Here is a 22512-nt window from a genome sequence, read left to right on the forward strand (position 1 = left end):
GGGCCAAGGTCTGGAGCACTGCTGCAATATCCAGGTGGCCCGGTACAGAGCTGCGTGTGCCAGGACAGGCCTGGAAATCCTCTGAGAGAGAGAGAGAGAGATGGAGGGGGAGGGGGAGGGGAGAGGGAGAGAGGGAGGGGAGGGGGAGAGGGAGAGAGGGAGAGGGAGAGAGGGGTGAGGGAGAGGGAGAGAGGGGTGGGGGAGAGGGAGAGGGGAGAAAGAGAGAGGGGGAAAGAGAGAGGGAGAAAGAGAGAGGGGAGAAAGAGAGAGGGGAGAAAGAGAGAGGGAGAAAGAGAGAGGGAGAAAGAGAGAGGGAGAAAGAGAGAGGGAGAAAGAGAGCGAGGGGGAGAGCGAGGGGGGGAGTGAGGGGGGGAACGAGGGGGGGAACGAGGGGGGGGAGCGAGGGGGGAGCGAGGGGGAGAGCGAGGGCGAGGGGGAGGGCGAGGGGGAGAGCGAGGGGGAGAGCGAGGGGGAGAGCGAGGGGGGGAGCGAGGGGGGGAGCGAGGGGGAGAGCGAGGGGGAGAGCGAGGGGGAGAGCGAGGGGGAGAGCGAGGGGGAGAGCGAGGGGGAGAGCGAGGGGGAGAGCGAGGGGGAGAGCGAGGGGGAGAGCGAGGGGGAGAGCGAGGGGGAGAGCGAGGGGGAGAGCGAGGGGGAGAGCGAGGGGGAGAGAGAGGGGGAGAGAGAGGGGGAGAGAGGGGGAGAGAGAGGGGGAGAGAGAGGGGGAGAGAGAGGGGGAGAGAGAGGGGGAGAGAGAGGGGGAGAGAGAGGGGGAGAGAGAGGGGGAGAGAGAGGGGGAGAGAGAGGGGGAGAGAGAGGGGGAGAGAGAGGGGGAGAGAGGGGGGGAGAGAGGGGGGGGAGAGAGAGGGGGAGAGGGGGGAGAGAGAGAGGGGGAGAGAGAGGGGGAGAGAGAGAGGGGGAGAGAGAGAGGGGGAGAGAGAGAGGGCCAGAGAGAGAGAGGGCCAGAGAGAGAGAGGGGGAGAGCGAGGGAGAGAGAGAGAGGGAGGGAGGGCACCCGGCCATGACGGCTGGCATGTAGTGCAGGTTGGGGTGCGCGCGCACTCCTGGCGGGTGGGGTTTAGTCGCCCTCCAGGTGGTGGTGGTGGAGAATTACAGGTGCGTGGGTTGGGGTTTGGTGCCAGGGTACAGTGCTGCCTACTCACCCTGGCCATCCTGAGGAGGTCATGCAGCTTCTTTTAGCACTGTTGGCCGGACCTGGTGGTGGGGCCCACAGCCTCCGCCACCTGCAATGCACAGCAGCAGGTGGCAGCCTCCTCACATCAGGGAACAGGGTGGCCCGTCTCACCTCCACAGCATCCAGCAGGATCTCCAGCTCAGTGTCTGCAAAACCAGGGTGCCCGCTCTCCGTGCTGCCATCTCGTTGGCTGGGATGGGCGTGTGGGGAGTGGATGCTAATATGCAGCTTGTCAGCCTTTTGAGTGGCAATTCCAGCACTGGCGAATCGGACACCGTTTTTCATTGGAATAGAACTGTGCTCCACGTGGTGCCGGTGCTAACCCATTAACGGATCATGAATTGCTCTGGGACAGGCGCCAATTTAGTTGTCATAGAAGTCCACCGATTGTCCTGATGCCAACACTTAGTTTCTGAGGCAGAGAATCCCACCCCGGGTGTTTCTTTTTATATTTACACAGTGTAGTGATTCTGCCCTTCTAGTATCCCTCTGCCTAAACTCCAAATGTAAGCCCTGTTAAAACACTGGTGAGAACACTCACGTATAATGTGCCAGCCTGACTGCATTCACATTCATTAAAAACTTGTATGGCAAAACTACAAGAGTACTGAAGCAGAGGAAATTGGAACTTGCAGTGTCTACGGGAATATAAGAGTTGATGGCCAAAAGGTTTCACAACATTAAGGGCAGATTATCGATTACATCAAATACTAACCAGCATCTTCTTTTTAAAAGAAACTTCAAACACATTTTTCCGTATCAACTTGAAAGTTCGTGCTTCACTACCACTACGCCCAATATTGACGGCACAGCAGCACCCACGCTCTCACTTACCAGGTTTCTTCTCGACATAGCGTTTTCCTGCCTCTCGGAAAGCCACAGCTGCGCGGAAGTAGGACCTCAGTATTGACCAGCGAAAGACGGCCACTGGGTCAATGCCAATCAGACCGCAGATGAAGGCATTCTTGCTGCTTTTCAGAAGTGCAACAATGTCAGGACGCATGTGGTCTGTGTTCTTTTCTCGAAAGTCCTATACCAACATACATTTATGAGGAAACTATAGTGAATGATCAGATTTTTGATTTGCAATTTTTGTTTTACAATCAATTTTTTAAAAAATTGGAGGTAATTTAGACCACCCCCACACCACCTCGGGGACACCAGCTCATGTGGACATACAATACCACTGGGAACGACAGGCCTCTGGTGACCCCTCCAATTTCTGATTGTAAGGATCTTTCCTGTTTCTTCCCTGTTCCCCTTTTTTTTATTTTTGCTGTTACATCTTTGATCCATGGATGATTTATGGACCTGTGTCTTTAAGGCAGCCTGTATCTCTAATTCAAGCAGAAGGCAGCTGTGGCCTGTGCCTTTAATACAAGCAGAAGGAAGCCGTTGCCTGTGCCAATACAAGCAGAGGATTTCAGTAGCAGGAGAGATCAGTTTGACCGATTTGGCTGATGGCCAAACCTAGAAGGTGCTCTGCCCGATAACAGGTGGTGATTGGATCTGTTCCCATTAAAATGGTTCACAGCCCCAAAGAGCTTTCAGTTTTGTTTTGGCAGCAAAGAGAGAAAGCCTCTCTTCTTCCCCACTCTGTTTTCTCTGGAAATAACCAGTGGGCACTGTGTGTGTGTGTGTGTGTGGGGGGGGGGGGGGGGGGGGGGGGGGGGGGAGAGGAGGAGAGAGAGAGAGAGAGAGAGAGAGAGAGAGAGAGAGAGAGAGAGAGAGAGAAGAAACTCTCCCAGCAGAAAAGTCTGATGCAAGCAGAATCCAGAATCGGATCACTCTCGCCGTAGAACAGGCTGATGTGAAGCCCGGGGCCTCTCCCGAAAAAGCTGAGTAAGATATTGCTAACTGCAAGGAAGAACATTACCGGCTTTAAAGCAAATACATTAATCCACACTCTTAATGAGAAGAGAGTGCACCAAATAACTGATCATCTGAAGCAAGGACTTCTATCTTTTGACCTTAATCCTAATTATTTTTACCTCTTTCCACCCCTCGGTGTTTGCCTGTCTTGTGTGAAGGGTAGCAAGGATAATCCAGGGAACTACAGGCCGGTGAGCCCTACTTCAGTGGTAGGGAAATTACTGGAGAGAATTCTTCGAGACAGGATCTACTCCCATTTGGAAGCAAATGGACGTATTAGTGAGAGGCAGCATGGTTTTGTGAAGGGGAGGTCGTGTCTCACTAACTTGATAGAGTTTTTCGAGGAGGTCACTAAGATGATTGATGCAGGTAGGGCAGTGGATGTTGTCTATATGGACTTCAGTAAGGCCTTTGACAAGGTCCCTCATGGTAGACTAGTACAAAAGGTGAAGTCACACGGGATCAGGGGTGAGCTGGCAAGGTGGATACAGAACTGGCTAGGTCATAGAAGGCAGAGAGTAGCAATGGAAGGATGCTTTTCTAATTGGAGGGCTGTGACCAGTGGTGTTCCACAGGGATCAATGCTGGGACCTTTGCTCTTTGTAGTATATATAAATGATTTGGAGGAAAATGTAACTGGTCTGATTAGTAAGTTTGCAGACGACACAAAGGTTGGTGGAATTGCGGATAGCGATGAGGACTGGCAGAGGATACAACAGGATTTAGATTGTTTGGAGACTTGAGCGGAGAGATGGCAGATGGAGTTTAATCCGGACAAATGTGAGGTAATGCATTTTGGAAGGTCTAATGCAGGTAGGGAATATACAGTGAATGGTAGAACCCTCAAGAGTATTGAAAGTCAAAGAGATCTAGGAGTACAGGTCCACAGGTCATTGAAAGGGGCAACACAGGTGGAGAAGGTAGTCAAGAAGGCATACGGCATGCTTGCCTTCATTGGCCGGGGCATTGAGTATAAGAATTGGCAAGTCATGTTGCAGCTGTATAGAACCTTAGTTAGGCCACACTTGGAGTATAGTGTTCAATTCTGGTTGCCACACTACCAGAAGGATGTGGAGGCTTTAGAGAGGGTGCAGAAGAGATTTACCAGAATGTTGCCTGGTATGGAGGGCATTAGCTATGAGGAGCGGTTGAATAAACTCGGTTTGTTCTCACTGGAACGAAGGGGGTTGAGGGGAGACCTGATAGAGGTCTACAAAATTATGAGGGGCATAGACAGAGTGGATAGTCAGAGGCTTTTCCCCAGGGTAGAGGGGTCAATTACTAGGGGGCATAGGTTTAAGGTGAGAGGGGCAAGGTTTAGAGTAGATGTACGAGGCAAGTTTTTTTACGCAGAGGGTAGTGGATGCCTGGAACTCGCTACCGGAGGAGGTAGTGGAAGCAGGGACGATAGTGACATTTAAGGGGCATCTTGACAAATACATGAATAGGATGGGAATAGAGGGATACGGACCCAGGAAGTGTAGAAGATTGTAGTTTAGTCGGGCAGCATGGTCGGCACGGGCTTGGAGGGCCTGTGCCTGTGCTGTACATTTCTCTGTTCTTTGTGTGTGTATGTGGATAGAGGGTGGGGCAGTTAATGGGGGAGTCAGGTATTAGCTTGTCATTAAGCAGCGGTATTTACTACATAGTTCATACTTGCCCTCGTTATAAATAAACAGTAAATGTGTTTCAATTTAAAAACATGGTGATGCAATTATTGGACAGCCAAGGGCCAAAGATTTCAGGTATGTTTATCTGAATTATTGCTTAATTCACTTGTGTTGTGACTCCAGGACGATGGGGCTGGAATTGACCGCACACTTGTCCAGGATGTCATTACATTACCCTTTCTGGGAACACAGGAACAGGAGGAGGCCACTCAAACTCGAGCTTTTCTGAAACATAATCTGATCATTGCTGATCTGTACCTCAACTTAATTTGTGTGCCTTGGTTCCTTACCCTTCAAGACCCTTGCAAACAGAATCTTTCAATCACACTTCTTAAACTTTTAATTACCCATCCCCAGACTCTGCAGTGTTTTGGGAGAAGGAAATCTCCACAAGCCTGTGTATGGTGAGTGCCCTGAAATCACCCTGATCAACCTAGTTTTAACTTTTAACCCAGGTTCCCAGATGAAGAAAGGTTTCTTTCCTTTCAATAAAGTAACAATCCCATCGTATCTATCCTATTAAAACCACGAATCATCTTGAATACCTCAATTTGATCACTCTTTAATCTTCTATACTCAAGAGAATGCAAGCTAAGTCGATCGATGCAACCAGCCCTTGTAATATAATCATTGATGCCCCCCCTTTGTAATTCAAGTGAATTTGTGCCCTCTTCTAGTTTGGGTCCAAAGCCATTATCCTTGCCTGACTTCAGAAGATTGCTAAATGGAAAGCGTTACTTTATCACAGTGGAATTATTTCACCATGGAAAGAATTACATGGAGTCCGATTGGGTCTTCATGTAGCCTTCAAAATACCCAGAGGCAAGGGCTACCGGATTATGATCATGAGCTTTAATGCTGCCTATGTCTGTCCTTCCCTAATAAGGGTGCATCATGGCTTTCCAGCTGATATTCGCTAATTCAGTAAAGACTAGGGATTAAATCTAAGAACAAGTTAGTTGCACAGCACACGAACATTTTTTGCTAAACCATTCAATTTTGTAGATGGTCTATGCCCCCTTCTATATCTATTCAATACTCCTCTCGATCAATGAATGCCAATTTATTAGACAGCACAGACCTTCATTTGGTACTTGACTTTCCCTGCATAGTGCTTTATAATAAAGGCTTGCTCCATCACCGTTGGGAACTCTATATAATTGTTCCCTTCATACTGTCGCTTGAATTTGTCCAGCAGCGTCTGATTTGTTGCCTGTGGAAAACTGAATTGAAAGAAAAATAATTACACACAAAACTCAGACACCGCGATTATTATCAGCACTGAAACATCTGGGATCTAGTTAATTTGGTCACTTCAGAGCCTTCATACAAGAAGAATTTATATACCACGTCCTGATCCTGTAGGCAGAACCCGTGTGAACAGGCCTGATCCTTGGCCCATGCTCAGTTAGTTGACCTCACCTGAAGGGGGTTCAAAATGGTCAACAGGATTTGCTCAATGGAAATCTGTCGGTTCAGCTCAGATGGTAGAAATCACAGCCAATCCGGTCATCAACTGAAGTCCTACTCCAGGATTTCAGCACATAATCTAAACTGACACTCAGATTTGGCATTTTTCCATGACATTAAATCAAGGTCCCCATCTGCCTGTTTCTGCGATTCATATGAACGCTTAAAAAAACAACAACCATACTATTTGAAATGGACCACGGTAACTGGCTAATCACCCAACTGCTGTTTGTGGGAAATCTTGGTGCAGAAACCAGATGCCATGTTTGTCACATAACAGTATTATTGCTCTCAATTAATTTGTGTGTCCTTCCAAGCATTTCTGAGACATGATAAGGCACAGTAGAGATGGCATTTCCTTTAAAGCTCCAGATTTGTTGCATGAACAAATTTGTTGTATGAACAGAAAATGTTAGATAGAAGGTAAATCAGAGCAGTTCGAATGAAAGACCCCATCTTTAATCCACATTCATCTTCATAAATACTGCTTTTCTTTCAGTATTCCAACATTTCCATGTTTTTAATCAATTGCTGCAGGTAATGATCTTGTTACATAAGACAGTCAAGTTAAGCCTGGCAGATGTCCAAGAAGTGTTGGTTGTCCTAACGTTGGATTAGATTTGATTTGATTTATTGTCCCGTGTACCGAGGTACAGTGAAAAGTATTGTTCTCCGTAGTCGCCTACAGATCATTCCATACATGAAAAAAAAAACCATAGGACATAAATAGACAATGTAAATACATAGGCACAGGCAACGGGAGAACATACGGAGTGTAGTACTGCTCAACAGAGAAGATGTGTGGAGAGATCAGTTCAGTCCATCAGAGGGTCGTTTTGGAGTCTGGTAACAGCGGGGAGCAGCTGTTTTTGAATCTGTTCGTGCGTGTTCTCAGACTTTTGCATCTCCTGCCCGATGGAAGAAGTTGGAAGTGTGAGTAAGCCGGGTGGGAGGGGTCTTTGATTATGCTCCCCGCTCTGCCAAGGCAGCGGGAGGTGTAGACAGAGTCAATGGATGGGAGGCAGGTTGGGGTGATGGACTGGGTGGTGTTCACGGCTCTCTGTAGTTTCTTACAGTCTTGGGCCGAGCAGTTGCCATACCAGGCTGTGATGCAGCCAGATAGGATGCTTTCTATGGTACATCTGTAAAAATTGGTAAGAGTCAATGTGGACATGCTGAATTTCCTTAGTTTTCTGAGGAAGTATAGGCGCTGTTGTGTTTTCATGGTCATAGCGTCGACGTGGGTGGTCCAGGACAGATTGTTGGTGATGTGCACACCTTGGATAACCTTGGGTTATGGTTCACTGGCAATTTAGGTGACAGCTAGATCAAGGTGGCCTCAATCATCAAGTCTCAGAACTGAAGCAGCATGGTCCAAGACTTTGCAGCAATCTCAGATCAGTAGGTCACTACCTCCTGGCAGGTGCAAGTGATCACAACTATAAACTTCCCCATTTGAGCATCTATTTGAACTGGTGGGCCAACAATGAGAGAGTTGTCCAGCAGCTGGTCAATGATTTAACACTATTTAGACTGGGCTGCACTGACCAGGTGACCATATTTGATATTCTATGTGAATAATAAGCTGTGATTGTAAGACAGTTTTAAAGCCTTCCACTGTTACCCCTGTACGAACAATGTACAAACCAAAGGAGGCAACACCTTGCCCCTCAGTCTCTGAAAATCCCCATCATAGCAACCAGAAACATTCGGGGTTAACGGCATAGAATCAGGAACAGCCAAAATAGTTTGTCTAGAACTTTGCAATGACAAGCAACATGGAAATGATTCAAAAAGATGTCCCTTTGTCAAAGTCAACACTGCAGGTAGCAGTCTGATGGTGCAAATTCAGGGCACGATGCTATTTATAACATATCAAGAAGAGATCAGATACATGGTTACTGGAAGAATGATGATGTCTTAAAGCGCCAACATCTCTATCGTCCCCATATATCTGGAAAGCTTATTTATTTTCAGCCTAACCACACAGGCTTAGTTATTGGTTACAAAACAAATACAGCCAGGCTGGTTTAGCACAGGGCTAAATAACTGGCTTTTAAAGCAGACCAAGGCAGGCCAGCAGAGCGGTTCAATTCCTGTACCAGCCTCCCCGAAAAGGCGCCGGAATGTGGCGACTAGGGGCTTTTCACAGTAACTTCATTTGAAGCCAATTGTGACAATAAGTGATTTTCATTTCATTTTTCATTCACAGGAACAGGCCCTTCAGGTTACAGATATTGACCACCCTCTGTGTAAAAAAACTTGCCTTGCACATCTGTTCTAAACTTTCCCCCATGCATTTAAACCTATGTCCCCTAGTACTTGACTCTCCTACCTAGGAAAGAGCACCTGGCTATCCTCACTATCCATGCCACTCATAATCTTGCAGACTTTTAATCTTGTTGCTTTTATATCAGGTCAGCTTCAATTTGGATTGCAGGAGAACAGTTCCTTGTGTTTATAACTGCTAAATTCTGCTCTCTTTTCTTGGCAGTAGCCTCAAACCAATCTGCTTCAATATTGCATGAAGTGCATCTCCTGTGCTGCTCCTATTTCATCAAAAATTGCTCCCAAGCGAACATGCAAAACAAGAGAAGTAGGCCATTCAGCCCCTTGAGCCTGCTCTTCTTTTCAACAAGATCATGGCTGATCTACTTGTGTTTCAAATTCCACATTCGCATCCATCCCCAATAACCTTTAATTCCATGGCCTAAAAGAACCCATCAACCTCTACTGTAGAATTATTCACTGACCCCACACCCATCGCAGAGTTCCAAAGTTGCAAACCCCTCACAACAAAACTTTCCTTATCCGTGTCTTATGAGAGTGATCTCTAATTTGAAAACATGCCCTCTAGTTCTGGACTCACCCACGAGAAGCATTATAAAATGCTACGGTGAAGTCCTGATGCATACAGGTTTGTCATTAACTAGGGAAATATAGAGGACATTAATCTGAGTGCAGGCGGTGTGAGGCATCAAGTTTGGGTAGATAACGCAGATTAAAAGGTAGATTCTAGGATAAACCCATTGCCTAGTTGTGTTCTTTTGCTTTCTCTTGCCTGAGTGAAGAGAGTGAACAGCGCCGGATTACAGTTTTGGCAACATCTCACAGCCCAATAGGCTGATAGGAAATGCACGGAGGTCAGTATCGTCCCAAAAATGATATGGAGGGATTTAATGCACTCGTTCTGCACAGCGCAACCCCACTCAGCCTCCATTCCAATCATGGAATTGCCCACTTGGAAGTCTCAAACTCACTGCCAAACACCCGGCCACTAACACTTTGGTTCATATCCAGCCTCCATTGGTACAATCACCAGAGAATTCCAGAATTAAGGTGTCCCACTACCAATAACACCAAGGAACGTCTCTTAGATTGGTCTGAATAGATTTATTGAACCTTCGGATATCCACTATTGTTTAATGTTGTTACTTATCTTCCACATAATCATGGCAGTTCACTGTCAGATACCATGCCTTGATAGAGTTATGCTTACCAGAAGTAAGTAAAGGGTAATCTAATTGAAGGATTGAGTAGCACCAGAAACTATGATTACTGTCACCTGAACTCTTAAAAATCAGATTGGACTTGAAATTGTTTCAATATATTGGACATCCACCAATTAAAACATTAAGCCTAGAAATGAGTGTCAGGGATAATGTACAAGTAATATTCTCCCATGAAATTATTCACTTCCTTATTTTAGCAGAAGCATTTAAAAGAGCAAACATCTTTATCATATTGTGAACAGAGGAATTTGATACCAATGCACCATAATGTAAATTCACTATATGGGCTATACAATGTTAAATCAGGTTGTTGCGCATACTCACTTGCACTCTTCATCCAATAAATGCAGTAAGCCTGTGGGTTTCTTGCTGATGAGGTTAATGCAACCACTGTTGTCTATATAATCGATGTTGTGCCAACTGATGCCTTCTGATCTGTACTCCTCCTGTAGGACAAAAATTTAATTAAGTGCAAAGCCAGCAATATAAACCAAAATTACCAGGGAATTAATAGTCCACAAAAATGCAGAAGTGGAACACATTTACACTTCACATGTTTTCTTTTCACATGACCTTTCCATCATGTATTGCTGATGGTGGGTGGGCACATACTGATACCTCAAATTCCATCTTATAAATCCATAGTGAATCTTGTGGCACTCCCCAAAGGGTAATGTCAACGTAAGAGAAGTCAAAAGAGACGAAGAGAAAATAACCTTTTGTTGCAGGGCGAGGCGGCGGTGGAGACAGGCGTGAGAGAAGGCGCGAGAGAGGACACGAGAGAGGGTGCGAGAGAAGGTGCGAGAGAGGGTGTGAGAGAGTGTGGGAGAGAGTGTGCGAGAGAGGGTGCAAGAGAAGGTGCGAGAGAGGGTGCGAGAGAGAATACGAGAGAGAATGCAAGGGAGGGTGCGAGAGAGGACGCGAGAGAGAATGCGAGAGTGTGAGAGAGAGTGCGAGACAGAATGCGAGAGAAGCTGTGTGGAAAAGGAACCTGGAACAAGAGGAGACCACTTGTGAGAAATGTGTTTCCTCTTGAAAAGGAAAGAGAGGTTAGAGGTAATTCAAAAGGATGGATATGTCAGCATAATGGTGCTAAGGTTGTCAGGCTAAGTGTAAAGAAATACAGGCCACAGAATCCCATACTTTGGATTCTGATGTCCAAAAATAAGGAATGAATGATGCAATGGTCCTATGTTCACATATTCCAATGTTCCTAACACAAATAAGATTTTGGAAATCCTTTCTAGTTCATTCAGTATGTTGCTCATCTTCAAGCTCAGGTTAGTCAGCTATTTGAAGGGCCAACTTCCCTGTACATGGGCAAGTTTATGTAAGAAGTAACTGTGAGTAAAAGTATGAGGAATGTGTGTTTGGGTTTGAAATGCAATCAGTTCTACATGTCCTTTCTGGCTTTCCATAGTCAGGTGGCCTCTGCCATGAAGCAATCTCTGTAAGCTACCGTCTGAGGTTAAGTTTAAAAAAAGGACGACAAGGTGACTGGCATGGAGAAGCTCTGCAGTCTTTAAACACAAAACATGGTTGTCAGGTTTGACAAGTGTCTTGAATTCCTGCAAACACTGCAAAGAGACAGCTCAGAAAGGAACACAAATGCTAAAATCTGCTAAAAACAAAAGGATAAGGGGAAAAAAAGGACAACAAACTGAAGGCTGCATATAAAATACTGAGTGGGCAATATGGCTGCTGTAAACTTTGCTTTCCCACCTGGAAAGCGAGATGTGGCAGAATTGTCAGCTTTTCCACTTACAATGGCAAAACTATGAGCTAGCAACAGAGTTAATTAACAAGTCGGAACCGATAAGAGTAGCTATACTTCTAACACTGCTGGGAAGGGATTGCTACAAAGTGTGCATCATTCTAAATCTAACCGACAAAGAAAGCAGGCAGCAGAGATTTGGAAAACCTTGAACGAACTTTTTGAACCCCAAGTGAATGTTATTTATGAATACTATGTATTCGACTCTACAGCTCAAGGTGAAACAGAACCCAGTATGTGACTGCTGTAACACAGCTTGCAGAATCCAGTGAATTAGGACAGCTGAAGGGTGATCTGATTAAAGATAGATTAGTCTCAGGCATTCAAGACACCTCGATGAGGGCCAATATACTGAAAGTTGAGAAACTGATGCCAGGAAAGTGACAATGTATGTAAAAATGCGGATGTTGTAAAACATCAGCTGGAGCATATGTATGGCAGAGCAGACCAGGGGATTTCACAGAATTTCACAGAATGTACAGTGCAGAAGTAGGCCATTCGGCCCATCGAGTCTGCACCGGCTCCTGGAAAGAGCACCCTATCCAAGCCCACACCTCCACCCTTTCCCCCTAACCCAGTAACCCCACCCAACTCCAAGGGCAATTTTGGACACTAAGGGCAATTTATCATGGCCAATCCACCTATCTGCACATCTTTGGACTGTGGGAGGAAACCGGAGCACCCGGAGGAAACCCACGCAGACACGGGGAGAACGTGCAGACTCCGCACAGGCAGTGACCCAAGCCGGGAATCGAACCTGGGACCCTGGAGCTGTGAAGCAATTGTGCTAACCACTGTGCTACCGTGCTGCCCCAGGATACATTATGCTGAGATATTGCAGGGCAAAAGAGCAGAGCAATCACGGACAAAGGGCAGGATACAAATACTGCGGGGGACAGCTTATAATGGAAAAGGGTTGCCCAGTGTGGGAAAAGCGGTGTTTTACCTACAAGGAACAGAATCATTTCACACACGTGCTTGGCTAGAAAAAAGCAAAACAAGTCTATACAGATAGCCGCTGAAGCAAGATCAGCAGAAGAATCTGATGAGGAACTATACCTGATACAACAGGTTAGTTCAGTCAAATGGTTAGTGATTGTTACAATGATGATCGCAGGGGAGAGTATTAAGTGAAGAAGTGTCAGATAGACACGGGTGCATCAATTTTTGCCCAATTGGTTGTCAGTGTGTGAACCATTACACAAACTGACTGCCAAAGAGGTGCAATGGTGTGCAGCAAGGACAACCACTCTCATTTGCATCAAGGACGCGAATACAAATAGAACAACGCTGCTCTCAGATTGTGAAAGAGTAAATGGTTATTGTTTTTTCTGCAAGCATTTTCACCAATATCTACTTGGGAGAGGCAAACCGTGGAGTCCAACCATAAGCCACTGCGAAGCATTTTTCTCAAACCGCTATTATTTGCTCCGAAGCATCTGCCAGAAAGTTACTTTGTTTTACAGAGATATCGTCTGGATATGACATGCAATCAAAGGACACACAGGTGCACAATGCAGGAATGCGGTCGAAAGCAGCACTCTTCATGAAGAAAGTTGAGGATGTGACAACAAAGTGTGAAAACGTCCAGATTCAAAGTGACACAGCAGCTTGACATGATCTGGAAGTCACAAGAGTAGATTGAGCACATCGACATGAAGTGATAGCCCGCAATGGCATCATATACAAAGGAAATAGAGTCATCACCCTCAAGGATGTACTAGGTCCTGTACTAGGATGCACAGGTCCCTTTGTACATCAACATTTCTCTATCTATTACCATTTAAATAAAACTCTGCCATTCATGGAGCAGCACGGTGGCACAGTGGTTAGCGCTGCTGCCTCACAGCGCCAGGGACAATGTTTCAATTCCGGCCTCAGGTCTGCGCGGGGTTTGCATGCTCTCCCAGTGTCTCCCACAGTCCAAAGACCTGAAGGTTAGGTGGACGGGCCATTCTAAAATTTCCTCCTAATGTCCAAAGATGTGTAGGTTAGGTGGGGTTATGGGGGAGTGAGCCTGGGTAGGATGCTCTGTCAGAGGGTCGATGCAGACTCGATGGGCCAAATGACCTCCTTCTGCACTGTAGGAATTCTACGGTTCAATTTCTCCGTCTGAAGTGGACAACTTCACATTTATCCACATTATACTGCATCTGCATTTGCCCACTCACTCAACTTGGTACAGGCACCATTCCGGCCAAAGTGGTCTTCAATTTCATTGTCCATGTTTGGCAAGTAGAGCCAACTCCTACTATTTTCAAGCTAAACAAGCCAGAGAGCCATCGATGGTACATGATATTCCAGACAGACTATGGATGAAGCTGCAAAGTAGACCTCTTCACGAAAACATGAATTGATTAACTTGTCCCTGTGCAAAGGAGTCATCGAGAAACTGAGCAAATCTCACACAGATGTACAAGGCAATCCATGAATGGAGAAACACAGACTGAAGGCATGGAAAGTAGCCCAGTCCAAAACATAATGTCACGGCGCACCCAAAACCACTCCTCCAACAGCAAAAAAGCTATTGAAACTAGTAGTAACAGCATGAGTGAAAAAAACCAAGCTGAAATGGCAGAAAGCCAAATTTCAGATTGTCAACCCATTGCCAGAGTTGAACATTGGAGAGCCAGACAGGGTAAAACCCTTCATTGCTCTCAACAGCAATCAGCCCACACGGAAACTTGGGATATGGAAAAGAGAAATTGTCACCTTGATCCTGTGCAGTGGAAGTAAATGACCAAATATACCGGTGCAACTAGTACAAGCAGGTATTTACACATAGCTAGCGAAGCTCTTCCAACACATCAACCAGTCGGTCAGTATGAAGGGATCTCAACAGCTGTACTGAGTACAGAACTACCATCAAATCCAGAGGTCCGTGTGTCCCCAACAACTGCAATGGATCAACAGTTAACAAGGCAATAAGTGCTACAGAACAACGCTCTCTGGACAAGAGGCAACAAACAATTAATGTCAAACCACACACATACCATTAAGAGGCCTGCACGATATAAAGACTATATATACAATGCCGGTGCAGAGAATAACTAGTAGAACAAACAAGTCGTTAATGCACGAGAACGTGCAATGCACGAGATTTATCGTTGGTAACTTGGTTAACACACAGTTACACATGATCGTGCATGCAAATGTGTCTTGTTCGCTAGGAAAGAGGGATGTGTATATCTTTGTTCAATATGAAACAGTGGATGTTTGGGTTTGAAATGCAACCAGTTCTGCATGTCCTTTCTGGCTTTCCATATTCAGGTAACCTCTGCCATCAGGCAATCTCCGTAAACTGCCATCTTAAGTTAAATAAAGACCGACAAGGAGATAGACACGGTGAAGCTTGACAGTCTTTAAATACAAAACAATATACTATGATGCATCTGCTTAGTGCTAAAGGAGCAATGTAGAATGTACAAGAAGCAAGCAATATTCTATGTAACTTAAGAAAAGAAAGTTTTGTACAGCTGAATAAGTTGTACAAAATGTAATATTTGATACCTGGGATTCATTTCTTAATTTTGCTTTGACTACTCATGGTCAACAGCATCTTGCTTTGGGAGCCAGTTTTGTTCCATGCCTGCTCTGCCATGAAACCTCCTCAACATCCATCTTTGCAATTAATATTTTACACCCCAAATCAACTTCAAAGTAATATTTTTCAAGTCTGTGTGTTCTGATCCTTTTATGGTCTGACTTACCTTAACTGAACTATATATCTCAGTAACTTCTAAATCCCAAATACTGTGCTTGCCACTGTTCTCCTTCAGTCACCATTAAAGACACATCGTTTTGCCAGCAGCCCACCCGTCTAGGAAGCAATCACATGCTAACTTCCACAGTTTGAACAGTTTCCACGGGCAGTATGGTAGCACAGTGGTTGGCACTGTGGCTTCACAGCGCCAGGGTCCCAGGTTCAATTCCCGGCTTGGGTCACTGTGCGGAGTCTGCACGTTCTCCCCGTGTCTGCATGGGTTTCCTCCGGCTGCTCCGGTTTCCTCCAACAAGTCCCGAAAGGCATGCTGTTAGTAATTTAGACGTTCTGAATTCTCCTGAACAGGTGCCGGAGTGTGGCGACTAGGGGCTTTTCACAGTAACTTCATTGCAATGTAAGCATACTTGAGACAATGAAGATTATTATTATATTGAGTATGTTCAGAAGGATGTGTTAGAGTAGACAACACAGCAGACAAATAACAGAAAATGCTAGGAAGATTCAGATAGATCTCTAAGAAATATTCAAAATTCTAACAGGGTTAGACAAGGTAGATTCATAAAGAATGTTCTTGATGGTAGGGGAGTCCAGAACAGTTTGAGGATAAGGGGCAAACCTTTTAGGACGGAGGTAAGGAGAAATGTCTTCACCCAGAGTGTGGTGAATCTGTGGAATTCGCTAGAATTGGGGTCGAAACGTGTAATTTCAAGAAAGAATTAGTTATAGCTCTTGGGGCTAAATGGGTATGGGGGGTGGGGAAGCGGGTTCAGGGTATTGAACTTGGATGATCAGCCATGATCATAATGAATGGCGGAGCAGGCTCGAAGGGACAAATGGCCTCCTCCTGCTTCTATTTTCTATGTATATTTCGATGTATGTTTCTATGCCTGGCAGCATTTCAGGGGAGAGAAGCAGAGTTAGTTATTTCAGTCTGTGACCCTACAGACCTGAAACATGAACTCTGTTTCTCTCTCCACAGAAGCTGGCAGGCTTGCTGAGTGTTCCCGGCATGTTCCGTTTTTATTTCTGATTTCCAGTATCTGCAGTGTTTCGCTTTCAAATAACAAACCTTAATTTTGAACAGTGTAGATTTAGAGAGCAGAAAGAGCATGCAGGACAGAGAATTACAACTTGCGAAACAAGGGGGGGAATACTGCACAGTCCCACATTCCTTTGTTTCTCTTTCACAACAAACACACTGGTACAGAAGGTGCCATTCGGAGCAGGGTGGTACTGACATGAGGTCAGACATGCAAACCAAAAGGGAACATTCAAAGGGACATCCTTAAAGGATGGTGGAAAGGGGGAGACGTATTAACATTTCTTTTTGTGAGGAATGCCCTAATGAAGCCAGTTAGGCAGCTGTTACTGCATACTAATAGCATAAACCGATTGAAATGTACCGAACCCGTTCTCCACTCAATCATTTTTTTCAGTCGACGGGGTTGATTAGCATATGGGGTTATGGGGTTATAGGGTGGAGGTGTTGACCTTGGGTAGGGTGCTCTTTCCAAGAGCCGGTGCAGACTCGATGGGCCGAATGGCCTCCTTCTGCACTGTAAATTCTATGAAATATAAGAATACAAGACAGGAGCAGAATTAGGCCACTCGGCCCATCGAGTCTGCTCTGCCATTCAATCGTGGTTGATATTTTTCTCATCCCCATTTGCCTGCCTTCTCCCCATAACCCCAAATCAAGAACCAACAATCTCTTATCTTAAAGAAACTCAGTGATTTGGCCACACAGCTTTCTGCGGCATTCCACAGATTCACCACCCTATGGCTGAAGAAATTCCTCCTCATCTCGGTTTTAAAGGATCGTCCCTTCAGTCTGAAGCTGTGCCCTCAGGTTCTAGTTTCTCCTACTAGTGGAAACATCCTCTCCATGTTCACGCTATCCAGGCCTCTCAGTATTCTGTAAGTTTCAATGGGAACCCCCCCCCCACTCATCCTTCTAACTCCATTGAGTACAGACCCAGAGTCCTGACCCACTTCTCATACGACAAGCTGTTCATTCCAGGGATCATTCTCGTGTACTCTTATGGATCCTTTCCAAGGCCAGCACTTCCTTCCTTAGATATGGGGCCCACAACTGCTCACAATACTCCAAATGGGGGCTGACCAGAGCCTTACACAGCCTCAGCAGTATATCCCTGCTCTTGTATTCTAGTCTTGACATGAATGCTAACATTGCATTTGCCTTCCTAACTGCGAACTGAACCTGCAAGTTAACCTTAAGAGAATCTTGAACCAGGACTCCCAAGTCCCTTTGTGCTTCTGATTTCCTAAGCATCTCCCCATTTAGAAAATAGCCTATGCCTCCATTCTTCTGACCAAAGTGCATAACCTCACACCTTTCCACATTGTATTCCATCTGCCACTTTTTTGCCCACTCTCCTAGCCTGGCCAGGTCCTTCTGCAGTCTCCCTGCTTCCTCAACACATCATTGGATTGACTCATTTTGCAAACGCTCTGACACCTCAGTTGGATGGTTTGGGGTTCAAATCACTATTTTAGCACATAGTCTCCGTGACTGTCCAGCATTGTGCTGAAGGAGACCCACGATGCTGACGATGCCATTCTGCCAAAGACATTAAACTGAGGATTCCAACTGCATGTTCCGCAGGTTTAGGCAAACAACGTGCATTTTTGGCATTGAGTTCTCCAAATACTTGTCCTTCAACCAATAATTAGCAAAAACAGTTGAAGGGATCTCATTACTGTTTGTTGCTTCTTAAAAGTGCACAAAATGACCGCTACATTCACCTACACAATAAAATTTGCGATATGTCAGATAAAAGTAGTTCTAAGTCATCCCTGGGATATAAGATACTGTATAAATGTGTCAGTATTTCTTTGCATTCTGCAATTAATAAAGCAAATCAAGAACATTACTGGAACTGGAGCTTGCATTATCGTTACCAGCATCCCTCTCCCCCTAAATACTACAGGCAGAGGCAACTGTAATGTACTCAACTTTGTAAAGTGTTTATATTTAACAAGTGCGAGTCTCAATAAAAAAGGACATCACAAGGAGGCCATATATGACCTCGCCTAAAATTCAGTTTTATTCCTCAAGGGCTGCAAACCCTTTGCCAAAGTGACACTGGCCCATTTCCAGCCAACAAAACAACAGCTATGTAATATGTTTTTGTATTCCAGCAAGCACTCTTTCCTAAACCAGTCTCCAGTCTCACAGGGTTATTAATATGAAAGGCATTTGTAACATTTCCACGCTCTGTCAGCATTTCCTGGAATTTCTGGAGACACAAAAATGTATTTAAAAAAGCAAACTTATAGGTCACAGACAAAAGATATTTAACTTCTGTCCCAAAAAAATAAATGTGTCAATATTCAAAATAATCTCTTTCCTAAAAGTACAGTACAAAATTACATAGTAACTTTGCTGAAATAAATTTAATGTCATAAATTAAGCAGCTGAAGAGACTAAGCATGCAAGGAAATACACTATTCCAGTGATAACTCTTTACCATTTATGGAAACACGCATGAATTAACATTGCAACATTCCCCCAAGACATGTGGTTAAGAATCTGGCAAGCTTGATAACTGGCTTAGCACCATCAGTGTATGGGTCACAGATGGCATAAAAGCTTTTAAACAGTTTGAAACTTCTCAAAACAAACATCCTGGGCAAGTGCACAGACAGTGCAGCAAGACAGTTCTGCAATTACCATCTTTCATGTCCACTCCTTTGAGAATATTCCTGCAGCCAAGTTTACACACACAGCTACTTTGAGCCGTTTTTCTTAAACAGCATCAAAGCTGAAAGATAAAGCACAGCCCCCGCTTGACCGCTACACAACACATGCAAGATCAGCTAATATGTTTTATTTTATATTTTTCATGCATCCCCAATGCATGACACTCAAGACGCATGTCACCCTTTTTAACGTCAGGACTCGGCATTTGCCCAGCAAACATTCAACATCCGACATTCCCTGTACGGACTATTTCTTAAATAAAACAGTCACCATATTGCTAAACGATAAGTGCAGGTCAAGATGATAATTTTTTAATGTGTTAACAATCCAAGAAAACAACCCTTTGCTCCCACAAACTACCAGCCTGATCTCCAACCCTCCTTTCTAGCAATGACCCTGAAACTATCACCACATCCCAAATCCATGCCCATTTATCTCTTAGCTCCATGTTCGGATTTCTCAAATCAGGTTTCCACCCACGCCACAGTATAGAGATGGTCTCATCAAATGGTATAAAAGGCTGTATTGTGTGCATCAGCAGTGGTTCAGTTGAGAACACACGTGCCTCTGAATAATAAGGCTCGGGTTCAAGTCCCACTCCAGGACTCGAGCACAAAGGTCAAGGCTGATACTTCAGTGCAGTAGAGAGGGAGCGCTGTATTGTTGGGAGGTGCTATCTTTCGGTTGAGACATTAAACTGAGGCCCCATCTGACTATTTGTCTGGATGCAGAATATACTATGGCACTAGTTCGAAGAAATAGTAGGGCAGCACGCTGGCACAGTGGTTAGCACTGCTACATCACAGCACCAGAGATGTGATCATTGTCCACTGCTGTTTGTAGGATGTGTTGGGAGCAAATTAGTTGCTGTGTTTCCTACGTGACAATAGTGACTAGACTTTGAAAAGAACTTCATTGGCTGTAAAGCACTTAGAGATGTCCAGTTTCTTTTCTCACTCCTGCACCATTACCTCTCGTGTCAACAAAGATCTGTCCGAGGCTCCTCCTAATTTTCATCTACATTCTATATCTCGGCAACAATCTCTGAAAACAATGTTGATTTGCACACAATGACACCCAGCTCTACCTCACCACCATCTCTCTCTCGACTCCATCCCCACTCTCGCTAAATTACCAGGTGGCTGATCTGACATCCAGTGGCTGAATAAGTAGAAATTTCCTCCATTTAAATATCAGGAAGACTCAGAGGAGTTGAATCGGCCTCCAAAACAAACTATTACAAGCCACCAAATCCATCCTTCCCCCAAACAATTCTGTCTGAAGCTGAACCAGACTATTCACACAGATAAAAGAAAAATGCTGCGGATGCTGGAAATCTGAAATAGAAACAGAAAAGGCTGGATAAACTCGGAGTCTGGCAGCATCTGTGGAATGAGAAACAGACTTAATATTTTTAGTCCATATGACCCCTATACAGTGTTATAGAAAAGTCATATGGACTTAAAACATTAACTTGGTTTCTCTCTCCACACATGCTACCAGTCCTTCTGAGTTTATTCTGTTTTTATTTCAGACTATTCTCAACCTTGGTGTCATATTTGACTGGAATGAGCTTCCAAACTCATTAGCACAATCATCAAGATCATGTATCTCCAGCTCCGTAATATCACCTAGAACATAGAACAATACAGCGCAGTACAGGCCCTTCAGCCCACAATGTTGCACCGAAACAAAAGCCATCTAACCTACACTATGCCATTATCATCCATATGTTTATCCAATAAACTTTTAAATGCCCTCAATGTTGGCGAGTTCACTACTGTAGCAGGTAGGGCATTCCACAGCCTCACTACTCTTTGCGTAAAGAACCTACCTCTGACCTCTGTCCTATATCTATTACCCCTCAGTTTAAAGCTATGTCCCCTCGTGCCAGCCATTTCCATCCGCGGGAGAAGGCTCTCACTGTCCACCCTATCCAAACCCCTGATCATTTTGTATGCCTCTATTAAGTCTCCTCTTAACCTTCTTCTCTCCAACGAAAACAACATCAAGTCCATCAGCCTTTCCTCATAAGATTTTCCCTCCATACCAGGCAACATCCTGGTAAATCTCCTCTGCACCCGCTCCAAACCCGTCCTTCCTATAATGCGGTGACCAGAACTGTACGCAATACTCCAAATGCGGCCGTACCAGAGTTCTGTATAGCTGCAACATGACCTCGTGACTCCGGAACTCAATCCCTCTACCAATAAAGGCCAACACTCCATAGGCCTTCTTCACAACCCTATCAACCTGGGTGGCAACTTTCAGGGATCTATGTACATGGACACCTAGATCCCTCTGCTCATCCACACTTTCAAGAACTTTACCATTAGCCAAATATTCCGCATTCCTGTTATTCCTTCCAAAGTGAATCACCTCACACTTCTCTACATTAAACTCCATTTGCCACCTCTCAGCCCAGCTCTGCAGCTTATCTATATCCCTCTGTAACCTGCTACATCCTTCCACACTATCGACAACACCACTGACTTTAGTATCGTCTGCAAATTTACTCACCCACCCTTCTGCGCCTTCCTCTCGGTCATTGATAAAAATGACAAACAGCAACGGCCCCAGAACAGATCCTTGTGGTACTCCACTTGTAACTGAACTCCATTCTGAACATTTCCCATCAACCACCACCCTCTGTCTTCTTTCAGCTAGCCAATTTCTGATCCACATCTCTAAATCACCCTCAATCCCCAGCCTCCGTATTTTCTGCAATAGCCTACCGTGGGGAACCTTATCAAACGCTTTGCTGAAATCCATATACACCACATCAACTGCTCCACCCTCGTCTACCTGTTCAGTCACCTTCTCAAAGAACTCAATAAGGTTCGTGAGGCATGACCTACCCTTCACAAAGCCATGCTGACTATCCCTGATCATATTATTCCTATCTAGATGATTATATATCTTGTCTCTTATAATCCCCTCCAAGACTTTACCCACTACAGACGTGAGGCTCACCAGTCTATAGTTGCCGGGGTTGTCTCTGCTCCCCTTTTTGAACAAAGGGACCACAGTTGCTATCCTCCAGTCCTCTGGCACTATTCCTGTAGCCAATGATGCCATAAAAATCAAGGCCAAAGGTCCAGCAATCTCTTCCCTGGCCTCCCAGAGAATCCTAGGATAAATCCCATCAGGTCCCGGGGACTTATCTATTTTCAGCCTGTCCAGAATTGCCAACACCTCTTCCCTACATACCTCAATGCCATCTATTCTATTAGCCTGGGGCTCAGCATTCTCCTCCACAACATTATCTTTTTCCTGAGTGAATACTGACGAAAAATATTCATTTAGTATCTCGCCTATCTCTTCAGACTCCACACACAACTTTCCATCCCTGTCCTTGACTGGTCCTACTCTTTCCCTAGTCATTCGCTTATTCCTGACATACCTATAGAAAGCTTTTGGGTTTTCCTTGATCCTACCTGCCAAATACTTCTCATGTCCCCTCCTTGCTCGTCTTAGCTCTCTCTTTAGATCCTTCCTCGCTACCTTGTAACTATCCATCGCCCCAACTGAAACTTCACACCTCATTTTCATATAGGCCTCCTTCTTCCTCTTA

General features: G+C 45.1%; 1 protein-coding gene across 10 annotated transcripts in view; it reads right to left on the reverse strand.

Moving 5' to 3' along the window:
* Window positions 1-22512, reverse strand: part of myo9aa (myosin IXAa) — a 341249-nt gene that overhangs the window by 97322 nt on the left and 221415 nt on the right. For all 10 annotated transcript variants that reach the window (XM_072492693.1, XM_072492695.1, XM_072492687.1 and 7 more), the window contains exons 12-14: window positions 10041-10162; window positions 5816-5957; window positions 2027-2222 (exon numbers count right to left, since the gene is read on the reverse strand). In XM_072492693.1, the coding sequence (XP_072348794.1) occupies window positions 2027-2222; window positions 5816-5957; window positions 10041-10162 (460 nt within the window). The remainder of the gene's footprint in view (window positions 1-2026; window positions 2223-5815; window positions 5958-10040; window positions 10163-22512) is intronic.

The sequence above is a fragment of the Scyliorhinus torazame genome, chromosome 30 (genome assembly GCF_047496885.1).
Source record: "Scyliorhinus torazame isolate Kashiwa2021f chromosome 30, sScyTor2.1, whole genome shotgun sequence".
NCBI classification, from domain to species: Eukaryota; Metazoa; Chordata; class Chondrichthyes; order Carcharhiniformes; family Scyliorhinidae; genus Scyliorhinus; species Scyliorhinus torazame.